Source organism: Taudactylus pleione, unplaced genomic scaffold (genome assembly GCF_031769625.1).
Source record: "Taudactylus pleione unplaced genomic scaffold, aTauple2 ptg000693l, whole genome shotgun sequence".
NCBI classification, from domain to species: Eukaryota; Metazoa; Chordata; class Amphibia; order Anura; family Myobatrachidae; genus Taudactylus; species Taudactylus pleione.
The window spans coordinates 518,184-538,172 of NW_028285095.1; the positions used below are offsets into that span (position 1 = coordinate 518,184).

Here is a 19,989-nt window from a genome sequence, read left to right on the forward strand (position 1 = left end):
AGAGAGGAAGTGCAGGAAAGCTTTTGTACTGTATCTAGCACGGAAACAGCCTATGTAGCCAGTGAGGAAGTGCAGTAAAGCTGTGTACTGTATCTAGCTAGGAAACAGCCTATGCAGCCAGTGAGAAAGTGCTGGAAAGCTGTGTACTGTATCTAGCACGGAAACAGCCTATGCAGCCAGAGAGGATGTGCAGGAAAGGTTTGTACTGTATCTAGCTAGGAAACAGCCTATGTAGCCAGAGAGGAAATGCAGGAAAGCTGTGTACTGTATCTAGCAAGGAAACAGCCTATGTAGCCAGAGAGGAAATGCAGGAAAGCTGTGCACTGTATCTAGCAAGGAAACAGCCTATGTAGTCAGAGAGGAAGATCAGGAAAGCTGTGTACTGTATCTAGCAAGGAAACAGCCTATATAGCCAGTGAGGAAGTGCAGGAAAGCTGTGTACTGTATCTAGCACGGAAGCAGCCAGAGAGGAAGTGCAGGAAAGCTTTGTACTGTATCTAGCACGGAAACAGCCTATGTAGCCAGAGAGGAAGCACAGGAAAGCTGTGTACTGAATATAGTATGGAAGCATTCTATGCAGCCAGAGAGAAAGTGCTGGAAAGCTGTCTACTGTATCTGGCTAGGAAACAGCCTATGTAGCCAGAGAGGAAGTACAGGAAAGCTGTGTACTGTATCTAGTTAGGAAAAAGCCTATGTAGCCAGAGAGGAAGTGCAGGAAAGATGTGTACTGAATCTAGCACGGAAACAGCCTATGTAGCCAGAGAGGAAGTGCAGGAAAGCTGTGTACTGTATCTAGCTAGGAAACAGCCGATGCAGCCAGAGAGGAAGTGCAGGAAAGCTGTGCACTGTATCTAGCACGGAAGCAGCCTATGTAGTCAGAGAGGAAGTGCAGGAAAGCTGTGTACTGTATCTAGCACGGAAGCATCCTATGCAGCCAGAGAGGAAGTACAGGAAAGCTGTGTACTGTATCTAGCACGGAAGCATTCTATGCAGCCAGAGAGGAAGTGCAGGAAAGCTGTGTACTGTATCTAGCTAGGAAACAGCCTATGCAGCCAGTGAGAAAGTGCTGGAAAGCTGTGAACTGTATCTAGCACGGAAACAGCCTATGTAGCCAGAGAGGAAGTGCAGGAAAGCTTTGTACTGTATCTAGCACGGAAACAGCCTATGTAGCCAGTGAGGAAGTGCAGGAAAGCTGTGTACTGTATCTAGCTAGGAAACAGCCTATGCAGCCAGTGAGAAAGTGCTGGAAAGCTGTGTACTGTATCTAGCTAGGAAACAGCCTATGTAGCCAGAGAGGATGTGCAGGAAAGCTGTGTACTGTATCGAGCTAGGAAACAGCCTATGTAGCCAGAGAAGAAATGCAGAAAAGCTTTGTACTGTATCTAGCATGGAAACAGCGTATGTAGCCAGAAAGGAAGTGCAGGAAAGCTGTGTACTGTATCTAGCTAGGAAACAGCCTATGTAGCCAGTGAGGAAGAGCAGGAAAGCTTTGTACTGTATCTAGCTAGGAAACAGCCTATGTAGCCAAGAGGAAGTGCAGGAAAGCTGTGTACTGTATCTAGCTAGGAAACAGCCTATGTAGCCAGAGAGGTAGGGCAGGAAAGCTTTGTACTGTATCTAGCATGGAAACAGCCTATGTAGCCAGAGAGGAAATGCAGGAAAGCTGTGTACTGTATCTAGCATGGAAACAGCCTATGTAGCCAGAGAGGAAGTGCAGGAAAGCTGTGTACTGTATCTAGCTAGGAAACAGCCTATGTAGCCAGAGAGGAAGTGCTGAAAAGCTTTGTACTGTATCTAGCACGGAAACAGCGTATGTAGCCAGAGAGGAAGTGCAGGAAAGCTGTGTACTGTGTCTAGCTAGGAAACAGCCTATGTAGCCAGTGAGGAAGAGTAGGAAATCTTTGTACTGTATCTAGCTAGGAAACAGCCTATGTAGCCAGAGAGGATATGCAGTTAAGCTGTGTACTGTATCTAGCATGGAAACAGCCTATGTAGCCAGAGAGGAAGTGCAGGAAAGCTGTGTACTATATCTAGCTAGGAAACAGCCTATGTAGCCAGAGAGGAAGTGCAGGAAAGTTGTGTACTGTATCTAGCTAGGAAACAGCCTATGTACCCAGAGAGGAAGTGCAGGAAAGCTGTGTACTGTATCTAGCACAGAAACAGCCTATGTAGCCAGAGAGGAAGAGCAGGAAAGCTGTGTACTGTATCTAGCACAGAAGCATTCTATGCAGCCAGAGAGGAAGTGCAGGAAAGCTGTGTACTGTATCTAGCACGGAAGCATTCTATTCTCCCAGAGAGGAAGTGCAGAAAAGCTGTGTACTGTATCTAGCAAGGAAACAGCCTATGTAGCCAGAGAGGAAATGCAGGAAAGCTGTGTACTGTATCTAGTATGGAAACAGCCTTTGTAGCCAGAGAGGAAGTGCAGGAAATCTGTGTAATGTATCTAGCATGGAAACAGCCTATGCAGCCAGAGAGGAAGTGCAGGAAAGCTGTGTACTGTATCTAGCTAGGAAACAGCCTATGCAGCCAGTGAGGAAGTGAATGAAAGCTGTGTACTGTATCTAGCACGGAAACAGCCTATGTAGCCAGAGAGGAAGTGCAGGAAAGCTGTGTACTGTATCTAGCTGGGAAACAGCCTATGCAGCCAGAGAGGAAGTGCAGGAAAGCTGTGTACTGTATCTAGCACAGAAGCATTCTATGCAGCCAGAGAGGAAGTACAGGAAAGCGGTGTACTGTAACTAGCTAGGAAACAGCCTATGTAGCCAGAGAGGAAGTGCAGGAAAGCTATGTACTGTATCTAGCACAGAAGCATTCTATGCAGCCAGAGAGGAAGTGCAGGAAAGCTGTGTACTGTATCTAGCACAGAAGCATTCTATGCAGCAAGAGAGGAAGTGCAGGACAGCTGTGTACTGTATCTAGCACAGAAGCATTCTATGCAGCCAGAGAGGAAGTGCAGGAAAGCTGTGTACTGTATCTAGCACAGAAGCATTCTATGCAGCCAGAGAGGAACTGCAGGAAAGCTGTGTACTGTATCTAGCACGGAAACAGCCTATGCAGCCAGAGAGGAAGAGCAGGAAACCTGTGTACTGTATCTAGCACGGAAACAGCCTATGCAGCCAGAGAGTTAGTACAGGAAAGCGGTGTACTGTATCTAGCTAGGAAACAGCCTATGTAGCCAGAGAGGAAGTGCAGGAAAGCGGCGTACTGTATCTAGCTAGGAAACAGCCTATGTAGCCAGAGAGGAAGTGCAGGAAAGCGGTGTACTGTATCTAGCTAGGAAACAGCCTATGTAGCCAGAGAGGAAGTGTAGGAAAGCTGTGTACTGTATCTAGCATGGAAGCATCCTATGTAGCCAGAGAGGAAGTGCAGGAAAGCTGTGTACTGTATCTAGCTAGGAAACAGCCTATGTAGCCAGAGAGGAAGTGCAGGAAAGCTGTGTACTGTATCTAGCTAGGAAACAGCCGATGCAGCCAGAGAGGAAATGCAGGAAAGCTGTGTACTGCATCTAGCACGGAAACAGCCGATGCAGCCAGAGCGGAAGTACAGGAAGTCTGTGTACTGTATCTAGCTAGGAAACAGCCTATGCAGCCAGAGAGGAAGTGCAGGAAAGCTGTGTACTGTATCTAGCTAGGAAACAGCCTATGTAGCCAGAGAGGAAGAGCAGGAAAGCTCTGTACTGTATCTAGCTAGGAAACAGCCTATGTAGCCAGTGAGGAAGAGCAGGAAAGCTGTGTACTGTATCTAGCTAGGAAACAGCCGATGTAGTCAGAGAGGAAGAGCAGGAAAGCTGTGTACTGTATCTAGCACGGAAGCAGCCTATTGAGCCAGAGAGGAAGTGCAGGAAAGCTGTGTACTGTATCTAGCACGGAAACATTCTATGTAGCCAGAGAGGAAGTGTAGGAAAGCTGTGTACTGTATCTAGCATGGAAACAGCCTATGTAGCCAGAGAGGAAGTGTAGGAAAGCTGTGTACTGTATCTAGCTAGGAAACAGCCTATGTAGCCAGAGAGAAAATGCAGGAAAGCTGTGTACTGTATCTAGCTAGGAAACAGCCTATGTAGCCAGAGAGGAAGTGCAGGAAAGCTGTGTACTGTATCTAGCTAGGAAACAGCCTATGCAGCCAGAGAGGAAATGCATGAAAGCTGTGTACTGTATCTAGCTAGGAAACAGCCTATGTAGCCAGAGAGGAAGTACAGGAAAGCTGTGTACTGTATCTAGCTAGGAAACAGCCTATGTAGCCAGAGAGGAAGTGCAGGAAAGCGGTGTATTGTATCTAGCTAGGAAACAGCCTATGCAGCCAGAGAGGAAGAGCAGGAAACCTGTGTACTGTATCTAGCACGGAAACAGCCTATGCAGCCAGTGAGGAAGTGAATGAAAGCTGTGTACTGTATCTAGCACGGAAACAGCCTATGTAGCCAGTGAGGAAGTGAATGAAAGCTGTGTACTGTATCTAGCTAGGAAACAGCCTATGTAGCCAGAGAGGAAGTGCAGGAAAGCGGTGTATTGTATCTAGCTAGGAAACAGCCTATGCAGCCAGAGAGGAAGAGCAGGAAACCTGTGTACTGTATCTAGCACGGAAACAGCCTATGCAGCCAGAGAGGAAGAGCAGGAAACCTGTGTACTGTATCTAGCACGGAAACAGCCTATGCAGCCAGTGAGGAAGTGAATGAAAGCTGTGTACTGTATCTAGCACGGAAACAGCCTATGTAGCCAGAGAGGAAGGGCAGGAAAGCTGTGTACTGTATCTAGCTAGGAAACAGGTAGAGGTGCTGCTTTGTGAGATATTTGGCAAAGATATTTGTTAATTACCGCTATGTGGTATCACAATTCCATGTCAGTTAATAGTACAGCCTGACTGCAGCGTTCAGCTATTAGCGCACATACAGTTACTGATAGAACAGTGCTTCCTCTGCAGCCATTGTGGTGCGCCAGTTACATTGAGCTCATGTGATCATTCAGAACCAATGGCACAGAAAGCTGGACGCTGATGTCAGGGGCCGTTACCTAGAAGGACAGTGAGCATTCTCCTGCCAGCACAATCCTTTATACTGACAAATAACAATACCTTATACACAGAAAGGTGAAAACAGAAGACACTGCGCGTGGCACACGTGTGTAATGTACAGGGGTCTGTGACAGGCCGCGTTTGTGTAGGGGGCAATGTGGAGACATCTGGACAGGAGTGTATGAGGATTATACACAGGACATTAGTGTAAGCAATATGAAAGATAAACTGTACGTTCTATGTGTACAGGTCCATACATTACCTGTGATGCCCCAGCGGAGACACAGGGGGACCTTAGGCAACAAACCAAACCCTTTAAGCTACCCACTCACATTACATCATTTACACATTACAATTCTTAAATAGTGGATTTTATCAATTACTTTACAATTCACACACACACACACTAAACTGAATATAAGGAGATACAATAAAAATGAATTATAGCGCAATAATAAAGTAGAAAGATTACTCTTTCCCTTGGCAGGAGATATGCCCTGCAGAGAGGTGAGGGCACATGCTGACCACTGTACACACAATGCCATCCAGCAATAACCTGACCGATATAGCACAGGCATAGTGTCAGACATGGGGGTAACAGACGATAATCACTATATGACCTCCATCTACATTAACGTTATTCTGTTCCCTGACTCGCTGTAAACCAATCTACAATGTACATAATCTGATCACTGGTTCACGCATCTCATGTCCGTACCTGTCGCTGCGGAAATACGGAAAGTCCCAGCGAATCTTCTGGAAAGAAATACTCTGAAACTGAAAACAAATGACAGCGTTAGGAAAGGTACAAATGTGTCAGTGATTCAGCTGGATGCAGCCTGCACAGAACATTCACAGAGAGAGGGGGTGACAAGGTAATACAGTAACTGCACAGTACATCACAGAGAGAGGGGGTGACAAGGTAATACAGTAACTGCACAGTACATCACAGAGAGAGGGGGTGACAAGGTAATACAGTAACTGCACAGTACGTCACAGAGAGAGGGGGTGACAAGGTAATACAGTAACTGCACAGTACATCACAGAGAGAGGAGGTGACAAGGTAATACAGTAACTGCACAGTACATCACAGAGAGAGGAGGTGACAAGGTAATACAGTAACTGCACAGTACATCACAGAGAGAGGGGGTGACAAGGTAATACAGTAACTGCACAGTACATCACAGAGAGAGGGGGTGACAAGGTAATACAGTAACTGCACAGTACATCACAGAGAGAGGAGGTGACAAGGTAATACAGTAACTGCACAGTACATCACAGAGAGAGGAGGTGACAAGGTAATACAGTAACTGCACAGTACATCACAGAGAGAGGGGGTGACAAGGTAATACAGTAACTGCACAGTACATCACAGAGAGAGGGGGTGACAAGGTAATACAGTAACTGCACAGTACATCACAGAGAGAGGAGGTGACAAGGTAATACAGTAACTGCACAGTACATCACAGAGAGAGGAGGTGACAAGGTAATACAGTAACTGCACAGTACATCACAGAGAGAGGAGGTGACAAGGTAATACAGTAACTGCACAGTACATCACAGAGAGAGGGGGTGACAAGGTAATACAGTAACTGCACAGTACGTCACAGAGAGAGGGGGTGACAAGGTAATACAGTAACTGCACAGTACATCACAGAGAGAGGGGGTGACAAGGTAATACAGTAACTGCACAGTACATCACAGAGAGAGGGGGTGACAAGGTAATACAGTAACTGCACAGTACATCACAGAGAGAGGGGGTGACAAGGTAATACAGTAACTGCACAGTACATCACAGAGAGAGGGGGTGACAAGGTAATACAGTAACTGCACAGTACATCACAGAGAGAGGGGGTGACAAGGTAATACAGTAACTGCACAGTACATCACAGAGAGAGGAGGTGACAAGGTAATACAGTAACTGCACAGTACATCACAGAGAGAGGGGGTGACAAGGTAATACAGTAACTGCACAGTACATCACAGAGAGAGGGGGTGACAAGGTAATACAGTAACTGCACAGTACATCACAGAGAGAGGGGGTGACAAGGTAATACAGTAACTGCACAGTACATCACAGAGAGAGGGGGTGACAAGGTAATACAGTAACTGCACAGTACATCACAGAGAGAGGGGGTGACAAGGTAATACAGTAACTGCACAGTACATCACAGAGAGAGGAGGTGACAAGGTTATACAGTAACTGCACAGTACATCACAGAGAGAGGAGGTGACAAGGTAATACAGTAACTGCACAGTACATCACAGAGAGAGGGGGTGACAAGGTAATACAGTAACTGCACAGTACGTCACAGAGAGAGGGGGTGACAAGGTAATACAGTAACTGCACAGTACATCACAGAGAGAGGAGGTGACAAGGTAATACAGTAACTGCACAGTACATCACAGAGAGAGGAGGTGACAAGGTAATACAGTAACTGCACAGTACATCACAGAGAGAGGGGGTGACAAGGTAATACAGTAACTGCACAGTACGTCACAGAGAGAGGGGGTGACAAGGTAATACAGTAACTGCACAGTACATCACAGAGAGAGGGGGTGACAAGGTAATACAGTAACTGCACAGTACATCACAGAGAGAGGAGGTGACAAGGTAATACAGTAACTGCACAGTACATCACAGAGAGAGGGGGTGACAAGGTAATACAGTAACTGCACAGTACGTCACAGAGAGAGGGGGTGACAAGGTAATACAGTAACTGCACAGTACATCACAGAGAGAGGGGGTGACAAGGTAATACAGTAACTGCACAGTACATCACAGAGAGAGGAGGTGACAAGGTAATACAGTAACTGCACAGTACATCACAGAGAGAGGAGGTGACAAGGTAATACAGTAACTGCACAGTACATCACAGAGAGAGGGGGTGACAAGGTAATACAGTAACTGCCCAGTACATCACAGAGAGAGGGGGTGACAAGGTAATACAGTAACTGCACAGTACATCACAGAGAGAGGGGGTGACAAGGTAATACAGTAACTGCACAGTACGTCACAGAGAGAGGGGGTGACAAGGTAATACAGTAACTGCACAGTACATCACAGAGAGAGGGGGTGACAAGGTAATACAGTAACTGCACAGTACGTCACAGAGAGAGGGGGTGACAAGGTAATACAGTAACTGCACAGTACATCACAGAGAGAGGGGGTGACAAGGTAATACAGTAACTGCACAGTACATCACAGAGAGAGGAGGTGACAAGGTAATACAGTAACTGCACAGTACATCACAGAGAGAGGGGGTGACAAGGTAATACAGTAACTGCACAGTACATCACAGAGAGAGGAGGTGACAAGGTAATACAGTAACTGCACAGTACATCACAGAGAGAGGAGGTGACAAGGTAATACAGTAACTGCACAGTACATCACAGAGAGAGGGGGTGACAAGGTAATACAGTAACTGCACAGTACATCACAGAGAGAGGAGGTGACAAGGTAATACAGTAACTGCACAGTACATCACAGAGAGAGGGGGTGACAAGGTAATACAGTAACTGCACAGTACATCACAGAGAGAGGGGGTGACAAGGTAATACAGTAACTGCACAGTACATCACAGAGAGAGGAGGTGACAAGGTAATACAGTAACTGCACAGTACGTCACAGAGAGAGGGGGTGACAAGGTAATACAGTAACTGCACAGTACATCACAGAGAGAGGAGGTGACAAGGTAATACAGTAACTGCACAGTACATCACAGAGAGAGGGGGTGACAAGGTAATACAGTAACTGCACAGTACGTCACAGAGAGAGGAGGTGACAAGGTAATACAGTAACTGCACAGTACATCACAGAGAGAGGAGGTGACAAGGTAATACAGTAACTGCCCAGTACATCACAGAGAGAGGGGGTGACAAGGTAATACAGTAACTGCACAGTACATCACAGAGAGAGGGGGTGACAAGGTAATACAGTAACTGCACAGTACATCACAGAGAGAGGGGGTGACAAGGTAATACAGTAACTGCACAGTACATCACAGAGAGAGGAGGTGACAAGGTAATACAGTAACTGCACAGTACATCACAGAGAGAGGGGGTGACAAGGTAATACAGTAACTGCACAGTACATCACAGAGAGAGGAGGTGACAAGGTAATACAGTAACTGCACAGTACATCACAGAGAGAGGGGGTGACAAGGTAATACAGTAACTGCACAGTACATCACAGAGAGAGGGGGTGACAAGGTAATACAGTAACTGCACAGTACGTCACAGAGAGAGGGGGTGACAAGGTAATACAGTAACTGCACAGTACATCACAGAGAGAGGAGGTGACAAGGTAATACAGTAACTGCACAGTACATCACAGAGAGAGGGGGTGACAAGGTAATACAGTAACTGCACAGTACATCACAGAGAGAGGGGGTGACAAGGTAATACAGTAACTGCACAGTACATCACAGAGAGAGGGGGTGACAAGGTAATACAGTAACTGCACAGTACATCACAGAGAGGGGGTGACAAGGTAATACAGTAACTGCACAGTACATCACAGAGAGAGGAGGTGACAAGGTAATACAGTAACTGCACAGTACATCACAGAGAGAGGAGGTGACAAGGTAATACAGTAACTGCACAGTACATCACAGAGAGAGGAGGTGACAAGGTAATACAGTAACTGCACAGTACATCACAGAGAGAGGGGGTGACAAGGTAATACAGTAACTGCACAGTACATCACAGAGAGAGGGGGTGACAAGGTAATACAGTAACTGCACAGTACATCACAGAGAGAGGGGGTGACAAGGTAATACAGTAACTGCACAGTACATCACAGAGAGAGGGGGTGACAAGGTAATACAGTAACTGCACAGTACGTCACAGAGAGAGGGGGTGACAAGGTAATACAGTAACTGCACAGTACATCACAGAGAGAGGGGGTGACAAGGTAATACAGTAACTGCACAGTACATCACAGAGAGAGGAGGTGACAAGGTAATACAGTAACTGCACAGTACATCACAGAGAGAGGGGGTGACAAGGTAATACAGTAACTGCACAGTACATCACAGAGAGAGGGGGTGACAAGGTAATACAGTAACTGCACAGTACATCACAGAGAGAGGGGGTGACAAGGTAATACAGTAACTGCACAGTACATCACAGAGAGAGGGGGTGACAAGGTAATACAGTAACTGCACAGTACATCACAGAGAGAGGAGGTGACAAGGTAATACAGTAACTGCACAGTACATCACAGAGAGAGGGGGTGACAAGGTAATACAGTAACTGCTCAGTACATCACAGAGAGAGGGGGTGACAAGGTAATACAGTAACTGCACAGTACATCACAGAGAGAGGGGGTGACAAGGTAATACAGTAACTGCACAGTACATCACAGAGAGAGGGGGTGACAAGGTAATACAGTAACTGCACAGTACATCACAGAGAGAGGGGGTGACAAGGTAATACAGTAACTGCACAGTACATCACAGAGAGAGGAGGTGACAAGGTAATACAGTAACTGCACAGTACATCACAGAGAGAGGGGGTGACAAGGTAATACAGTAACTGCTCAGTACGTCACAGAGAGAGGGGGTGACAAGGTAATACAGTAACTGCACAGTACATCACAGAGAGAGGAGGTGACAAGGTAATACAGTAACTGCACAGTACGTCACAGAGAGAGGGGGTGACAAGGTAATACAGTAACTGCACAGTACATCACAGAGAGAGGGGGTGACAAGGTAATACAGTAACTGCACAGTACATCACAGAGAGAGGAGGTGACAAGGTAATACAGTAACTGCACAGTACATCACAGAGAGAGGGGGTGACAAGGTAATACAGTAACTGCACAGTACATCACAGAGAGAGGGGGTGACAAGGTAATACAGTAACTGCACAGTACATCACAGAGAGGGGGTGACAAGGTAATACAGTAACTGCACAGTACATCACAGAGAGAGGAGGTGACAAGGTAATACAGTAACTGCACAGTACGTCACAGAGAGAGGGGGTGACAAGGTAATACAGTAACTGCACAGTACATCACAGAGAGAGGAGGTGACAAGGTAATACAGTAACTGCACAGTACATCACAGAGAGAGGGGGTGACAAGGTAATACAGTAACTGCTCAGTACATCACAGAGAGAGGGGGTGACAAGGTAATACAGTAACTGCACAGTACATCACAGAGAGAGGGGGTGACAAGGTAATACAGTAACTGCACAGTACATCACAGAGAGAGGGGGTGACAAGGTAATACAGTAACTGCACAGTACATCACAGAGAGAGGGGGTGACAAGGTAATACAGTAACTGCACAGTACATCACAGAGAGAGGGGGTGACAAGGTAATACAGTAACTGCTCAGTACGTCACAGAGAGAGGGGGTGACAAGGTAATACAGTAACTGCACAGTACATCACAGAGAGAGGGGGTGACAAGGTAATACAGTAACTGCACAGTACATCACAGAGAGAGGAGGTGACAAGGTAATACAGTAACTGCACAGTACGTCACAGAGAGAGGGGGTGACAAGGTAATACAGTAACTGCACAGTACATCACAGAGAGAGGAGGTGACAAGGTAATACAGTAACTGCACAGTACATCACAGAGAGAGGGGGTGACAAGGTAATACAGTAACTGCACAGTACATCACAGAGAGAGGGGGTGACAAGGTAATACAGTAACTGCACAGTACATCACAGAGAGGGGGTGACAAGGTAATACAGTAACTGCACAGTACATCACAGAGAGAGGAGGTGACAAGGTAATACAGTAACTGCACAGTACATCACAGAGAGAGGGGGTGACAAGGTAATACAGTAACTGCTCAGTACGTCACAGAGAGAGGGGGTGACAAGGTAATACAGTAACTGCACAGTACATCACAGAGAGAGGAGGTGACAAGGTAATACAGTAACTGCACAGTACGTCACAGAGAGAGGGGGTGACAAGGTAATACAGTAACTGCACAGTACATCACAGAGAGAGGAGGTGACAAGGTAATACAGTAACTGCACAGTACATCACAGAGAGAGGGGGTGACAAGGTAATACAGTAACTGCACAGTACATCACAGAGAGAGGGGGTGACAAGGTAATACAGTAACTGCACAGTACATCACAGAGAGGGGGTGACAAGGTAATACAGTAACTGCACAGTACATCACAGAGAGAGGGGGTGACAAGGTAATACAGTAACTGCACAGTACATCACAGAGAGGGGGTGACAAGGTAATACAGTAACTGCACAGTACATCACAGAGAGAGGGGGTGACAAGGTAATACAGTAACTGCACAGTACATCACAGAGAGGGGGTGACAAGGTAATACAGTACGATACACGACATAAACGGCTGAGGGCACACAGACACTACAGATGCAGCCAACGTCCTGGCACGTTCAGACGCACGGTCTGCAGAGCATCAATATAACATGAAATAGGGATTACCGATCCCCAAAGACAATGCTTATAGTATAACTAGAACACACCAGCATCACTATGCACAGAGTACATTATTCCAAATGATGTTATACTGCGTTCCCCATGCGTCTGCACAGATAATGGAGCCAGCCTTATACAGTTATACATTGTCCTTACAGCAAGCCATGTACTGACCCCGTATTAAGCCTCATCTTTCTAACATCTATGTCCACTATAAATATGTCTGGACCATGTAAATTAGATACCTGTCCTGTGCTTTGTACTTCTAACTGGATCGTTTATTTCATCAGGGACAAGTATTAAAACCCAGCTGGCAGGAAAGCTGGAATATCAATGTAATCATTACAGTCCTAAACCCCCCAAATACAAAGCCCCTAAGTCATGCATGCCTGATAGCTCACCTGAGGTAACCCCGCTCCGACAACAGCCCCGCTGTGGATCATTGGTCCCTCCTTGCCTACAAAGAGACCTGCCAACAGAGGAATAATGCAGTCACATCACAGGCACACGCTTTAGGCTGGGGAGGGCGGGATTTGGCTGACGCGGGCTTCGTCAATACTATGCAAGCACGTGTAACTGCTCACTCTAAGAGTTTGCAATAGGTTGTATGTACACACAAAGGGGTAACAAACCCCACTTCTAAAAACCTGCACTTTAGTAAATATACCCCATTGGGTTTTATTAATACTATTGGCTCTTAGAGCCGGTAAATGGTTCTCCCACCTGCGAGAGACAGTGCCCTTACCTGCAGACACACTGAACAAGACCCCCATAGCTTTACAGAGCAGTGTCCTGAGCCGGACCACGCCAGGAACCTTCACTCCATTCAGGTAACATTTAATCTCGGGGATCCCAGAACCACCTGCAACAGGCTAAAGAACAGAGAGAAGACAGGGATATTGTACTGCCCCAAACACGCAGAAATATGGACTCCACGTGCCGCAGGTTTCTCTGTAAGGTGCTCAGAGGTCCATGAACAATACCTGTATGAGGACGAACAGGGTCGCGATGAAGGCAAAGGTCAAGTTGAATCCGAGGAGTTCCAGTAAAGAGAGGGCAAGGCAGCCTCGATCCGTACAGTCCTCCACCGCTATAGGTAGTATATCAAGGAAAGAACGCCACATCCAAGTATAAACTACAACTGCAAAACGCGTTACGACCAGTAAAAATCCCTGCGCATAGGAATGATCATCATAGCGTCAAATAAGTGATGTACTGGCCAAGTACGGACATAATAAAGTGGTAACAAACCGCGGACAACTATGTATACACTAAGGACAGCTGCCGGGTCCTGCAAAGCGATCACTGACACATACACAACCTTCGCTCATCGTCACAACTTTCATCACAAGTATTTTACATTCCTTTAAAGGTCCAGGAACTTCTCCTTCTAGATTACAGGCAGTTTTATGGAAGTCACCCTGAAGCTGGGATATAGCGGCCTTTACAGCCTCATATCCTCTGGGGTATTATGGTGCGTACACACTAGACGATTTGTGAAACGATACCCCCGATTCTGATGCATCGAAACGACTTATAATTCAAAATCATCTAGTGTGTACGCGCTATGTCATCCGGTGTGCGCTCCTGTGGTTTGTATGTGCTATGTCGTCTGCTGTGCGCTCCTGTGGTGTGTACGAGCTATGTCGTCTGCTGTGCGCTCCTTCGGTGTGTACGCGCTATGTCATCCGGTGTGCGCTCCTGTGGTTTGTATGTGCTATGTTGTCCGGTGTGCGCACCTGTGGTGTGTACGAGCTATGTCGTCTGCTGTGCGCTCCTGTGGTGTGTACGCGCTATGTCATCCGGTGTGCGCTCCTGTGGTTTGTATGTGCTATGTCGTCCGGTGTGCGCGAGCTATGTCGTCTGCTGTGCGCTCCTGTGGTGTGTATGCGCTATGTCGTCTGCTGTGCGCTCCTGTGGTGTGTATGCGCTATGTCGTCTGCTGTGCGCTCCTGTGGTTTGTATGCGCTATGTCGTCTGCTATGCGCTCCTGTGGTTTGTATGCGCTATGTCGTCCGGTGTGTGCTCCTGTGGTTTGTATGCGCTATGTCGTCAGGTGTGCGCTCCTGTGGTGTGTACGTGCTATGTCGTCCGGTGTGCACTCCTATGGTGTGTACGCGCTATGTCGTACGGTGTGCGCTCCTGTGGTGTGTACGTGCTATGTCGTCCGGTGTGCACTCCTATGGTGTGTACGCGCTATGTCGTACGGTGTGCGCTCCTGTGGTGTGTACGTGCTATGTCGTCCGGTGTGCTCTCCTGTGGTGTGTACGCGATGTGTCGTCCGGTGTGCTCTCCTGTGGTGTGTATGCTCCTGTGGAGTGTACGCGCTATGTCGTCCAGTGTGCGCTCCTGTGGAGTCGTCAGTCGCATCATCAGGTTGGCCTGCATGTAGGGCCGACTTGACGATACGGCTGATGACCCCATGTAGCAGGATGCTGCAGGGGCCGACATATCGGGCAATGAATCGTCTAGTGTGTACCGGCTGCCCAATAGGACAGCCCTTCGGCAGGGGGTATCGCCCATCGCCCTACACTGGATACAGACATCGCTTAGTGTGTAGCCAGCCTTACTTGTCCCACTGATAACGAAAGGCCTACAGGGGGCTCCTAATGCTAGTGCACATCTGCGTTCATTATGTGGTTTCCTAGTGTTACACGTTTCGTATCTTGTGCCAAGAATGGTCTAATTAAGAGTCGGTCTGATAATGTGGGATCATACTAGCTTTCATAACGTGCAATCTAATAGTATATTATCCTTGTGCTAAGAATATAAGACACATCACTGTGTACATCCAGCACTGGGTGACATGCGGGTAGCTAGATCCAACGCTGCGGTCAGGAAAGGATACAGCCTTGTACCACTCGGAACTTAAAATGGGAAAACAGGCGGACAAAATAATCCACAAACAGCCCGACCTGGACAAAGGGGAAAAAAAAAACCAGAACTATTAGACAATTATAACGGGCTAAAGGCAGAGAGGAGGAGTCAGCGGAATTTTAGACCTTGGCAAATGCAGAATTATGCTGGTTGGCAGATACGTCTTTTGCGCCAAAGATGGAGCTGCTGTAAGTGCGCACAGTTAATAATGATGATGGCTACGAAAAAAAGTGTACAACGAACTCTGCGTATGGGCGGCTACACACGTTTAGGTCTGTACATGCAATGTGGGAGCTATTATGGGAGACTGGTGATCAGCCCTGCATGGGCCCCTTAGTGTGACACCAGCAGCATACTGTGTAACTAAAGGAGGCGGGAGACTGGTGATCAGCCCTGCATGGGCCCCTTAGTGTGACACCAGCAGCATTCTGTGTAACTAAAGGAGGCGGGAGACTGGTGATCAGCCCTGCATGGGCCCCTTAGTGTGACACCAGCAGCATTCTGTGTAACTAAAGGAGACGGGAGACTGGTGATCAGCCCTGCATGGGCCCCTTAGTGTGACACCAGCAGCATACTGTGTAACTAAAGGAGGCGGGAGACTGGTGATCAGCCCTGCATGGGCCCCTTAGTGTGACACCAGCAGCATACTGTGTAACTAAAGGAGACGGGAGACTGGTGATCAGCCCTGCATGGGCCCCTTAGTGTGACACCAGCAGCATACTGTGTAACTAAAGGAGACGGGAGACTGGTGATCAGCCCTGCATGGGCCCCTTAGTGTGACACCAGCAGCATTCTGTGTAACTAAAGGAGACGGGAGATTGGTGATCAGCCATGCATGGGTCCCTTAGTGTGACACCAGTAGCATACCGTGTAACTAAAGGAGACGGGAGACTGGTGATCAGCCCTGCATGGGCCCCTTAGTGTGACACCAGCAGCATACCGTGTAACTAAAGGAGACGAGAGACTGGTGATCAGCCCTGCATGGGCCCCTTAGTGTGACACCAGCAGCATACTGTGTAACTAAAGGAGACGGGAGACTGGTGATCAGCCCTGCATGGGCCCCTTAGTGTGACACCAGCAGCATACCGTGTAACTAAAGGAGACGGGAGACTGGTGATTAGCCCTGCATGGGCCCCTTAGTGTGACACCAGCAGCATACTGTGTAACTAAAGGAGACGGGAGACTGGTGATCAGCCCTGCATGGGCCCCTTAGTGTGACACCAGCAGCATACTGTGTAACTAAAGGAGACGGGAGACTGGTGATCAGCCTTGCATGGGCCCCTTAGTGTGACACCAGCTGCACCCATCTTAAACTATGTGGTAACCTTTGTTTTGGGATCTGATCACTAGTGGGCCTTATTCAGCTAATGCACTGCTGAACGCAGATTCCCGATGGTCGGGAATGTGCGAAGGTGCCGGACCCGTACTGCGCATGTGCAGTCCGGGTCCTTCGTGTTCGCAGGCAGAGCGGCAGCAGACTGTCAGTGACAGATAGTCTACCGTTTGTAGGCACCGATGGCTTCCCAAACAAGAGGCATGACACCACCGTTTGGTAGGAGGGTAGCGGCCCGGATCTCCATCGGCTGACCGAGATTTCCTGGCCTGTTTGTTGTATCTCTGGCAACTGGCTTGCGTGACCCCATGGGTCACTCATCCGACCGATAAGATCACAGATTATCCGATGCTGCATCCTTGGACGCAGCTCGGATAAGTATGCAGGAGGCATGGTGCCTCCTGCTGCATTACTATAATTGCAAGGACGGAATTGCAAAGTTGCTTCGTGCATACATCATATATCTACAGCCTGCGTGCATACATCATATATCTACAGCCTGCGTGCATACATCATACAGCTACAGCCTGCGTGCATACATCATACACCTACAGCCTGCGTGCATACATCATACATCTACAGCCTACGTGCATACATCATACATCTACAGCCTGCGTGCATACATCATACATCTACAGCCTGAGTGCATACATCATACATCTACAGCCTGAGTGTATACATCATATCTATAGCCTGCGTGTATACATCATATCTACAGCCTGCGTGCATACATAATATCTATAGCCTGCGTGCATACATCATATCTATAGCCTGCGTGCATACATCATATCTATAGCCTGCGTGCATACATCATATCTATAGCCTGCGTGCATACATCATACAACTATAGCCTGCGTGCATACATCATATATATCTATAGCCTGCGTGCATATATCATATATATCTATAGCCTGCGTGCATACATCATATCTATAGCCTGCATGGATATATCATATATCTATAGCCTGCGTGTATACATCATATATCTATAGCCTGCGTTTATACATCATATATCTATAGCCTGCGTGTAAACATCAAATATCTATAGCCTGCGTGTAAACATCAAATATCTATAGCCTGCGTGCATACATCATATATCTATAGCCTGCGTGTATACATCATATCTATAGCCTGCGTGTATACATCATATATCTATAGCCTGCGTTTATACATCATATATCTATAGCCTGCGTGTAAACATCAAATATCTATAGCCTGCGTGTAAACATCAAATATCTATAGCCTGCGTGTATACATCATATATCTATAGCCTGCATGTATACATCATATATCTATAGCCTGCGTGTATACATCATATATCTATAGCCTGCGTGTATACATATCTATAGCCTGCGTGTATACATATCTATAGCCTGCGTGTATACATATCTATAGCCTGCGTGTATACATATCTATAGCCTGCGTGTATACATCATATATCTATAGCCTGCGTGCAGCTGTGCAATTCTGTCCTGTGCAGAATCAGGCCCAATGCCTTAGTAAGACCATTGTCTGCATATAAGGAACACTTTGCAATGTGCACTGTGTTATATAAGTTCTTGTACAAAGCTCTCCAAGTAGGTGAGAGGTTAATCCCAGCTCTAGCAGCTAAAACAAACATACGGAGGCAGAGGCGGGAGGTAATGAGAGCAGATATAGAGGGGGGGGGGGGAAATGAGAGCAGATACAGAGGGGGGAGGTAATGAGAGCAGATACAGAGGGGGGGAGGTAATGAGAGCAGACACAGAGGGGGTGGAGGTAATGAGAGCAGATACAGAGGGGGGGAGGTAATGAGAGCAGATACAGAGGGGGGGGGTAATGAGAGCAGATATAGAGGGGGGGGAGGTAATGAGAGCAGATACAGAGGGGGGGGAGGTAATGAGAGCAGATACAGAGGGGGGGAGGTAATGAGAGCAGATACAGAGGGGGGGAGGTAATGAGAGCAGATACAGAGGGGGGGAGGTAATGAGAGCAGATACAGAGGGGGGGAGGTAATGAGAGCAGATACAGAGGGGGGAGGTAATGAGAGCAGATACATTGTCTATAAACACAGCAGGAGCTAATAGATAGACTGTGCACAGACTGCGCTATTACAAGGGGAGAAATTGCAAAATAATATTATGTTACAATTTAAAAAAAACAAATCACTATCATTATGAATCTCATATAACAAAACAGGTTTTGCGGTTTGTGGTTCTATACGACAATGAGTACAATGACTTTCCCTGTAGCTGCAATGCCTGATGATTGGTGTAGAAATGAGAGATCTGGTCATTACTTTCCTTATTACTATGAAGACATTACACAGCGACCCCAGGTGTGGCCGGGAAACAAGGTGTGCCAATACGTGGTGCAATTTACCATCTAACAGGGTGTTCCTGCCACACATTTCCATTACTGAGTGCATTAGTAAATGGAGAACAACATAAAATAATTGAGAGCTGAGGTATGTACCAGTCCTGTGCACACTCCGATAGCAAAGACCAGGATCCACCGCACCGCCTCGTGCCGTCCGGCTTTCTGTAAAGAGCACGATACAGCACAATTCTAAGGATCAGCAGGTTATATAAAGTCCTTAATATACACATATAATAATAATACACCATTTGGGCAGTATAAAACAATGAAACCATGATGAAACAAGGACACAGTGCTTTAGTAAGGCCTGAAAACACGCAGCGTGTAATACAGGGCAGGAAGCATGGGAACAGAGACTTAATAGGACTCTGGGCTGTACACCGATAAAACAGCTCCCTCAGCAAAAGGCGAGGGCATCCTACAGCTCATTCCTGTACCCTTACTGATCTGCACGTTATGCCAAGTCACCACGCCCATTCATTACATAACTAGCCGTAGGGAGGCACGGGTAACGCAGTCATTACCTTGCGGTTAGTGCATTCCAGCACTTCCAGGTAAGGGTCATTGATGCATCGGTCGTAATCCAAGCTCTACATAAGACAGAAAATAGCACATAGATATAATGGGACCCAACACAGCCATCAGGAGGACATACAACCCTATCTGTACCCCTGGCAAGACACTTGTATCATTAAATGCATGGATTTCTAAAGAGGGAGGCACCGATGGCGAAGTGGCTCCCAATAATCCTGGGAAACCTGTAACACGTACCCATGGTGGTAACGATTATTACCCGGTTCTATCTGGCACTCTACACAAGAAGAAATCCATTGTATCTGTTTGAAGAGCTTACTTCATAATCCTTGCGTGGTAAGATCTCCTCATCCTCCTCACGGGTCTCCCCCAGAATAGTCTGCAAAAAAAAACATTAAAGACACATTCAAAACTATGGCTGAAAAAAAGGTCAAAAAATAGTGATACAATTTAATAAAACTG

The 19,989-nt window shown here is 47.1% G+C and overlaps 1 protein-coding gene across 1 annotated transcript in view; it reads right to left on the reverse strand.

Moving 5' to 3' along the window:
• CLCN6 (Cl-/H+ antiporter 6) overlaps positions 1 to 19,989 on the reverse strand; it is a 117,050-nt gene that overhangs the window by 48,686 nt on the left and 48,375 nt on the right. The window contains exons 2-9 of the mRNA XM_088456258.1: positions 19,847 to 19,906; positions 19,518 to 19,583; positions 19,090 to 19,155; positions 15,274 to 15,340; positions 13,409 to 13,515; positions 13,171 to 13,297; positions 12,827 to 12,894; positions 5,723 to 5,781 (exon numbers count right to left, since the gene is read on the reverse strand). Of these exons, the coding sequence (XP_088312384.1) occupies positions 5,723 to 5,781; positions 12,827 to 12,894; positions 13,171 to 13,297; positions 13,409 to 13,515; positions 15,274 to 15,340; positions 19,090 to 19,155; positions 19,518 to 19,583; positions 19,847 to 19,906 (620 nt within the window). The remainder of the gene's footprint in view (positions 1 to 5,722; positions 5,782 to 12,826; positions 12,895 to 13,170; positions 13,298 to 13,408; positions 13,516 to 15,273; positions 15,341 to 19,089; positions 19,156 to 19,517; positions 19,584 to 19,846; positions 19,907 to 19,989) is intronic.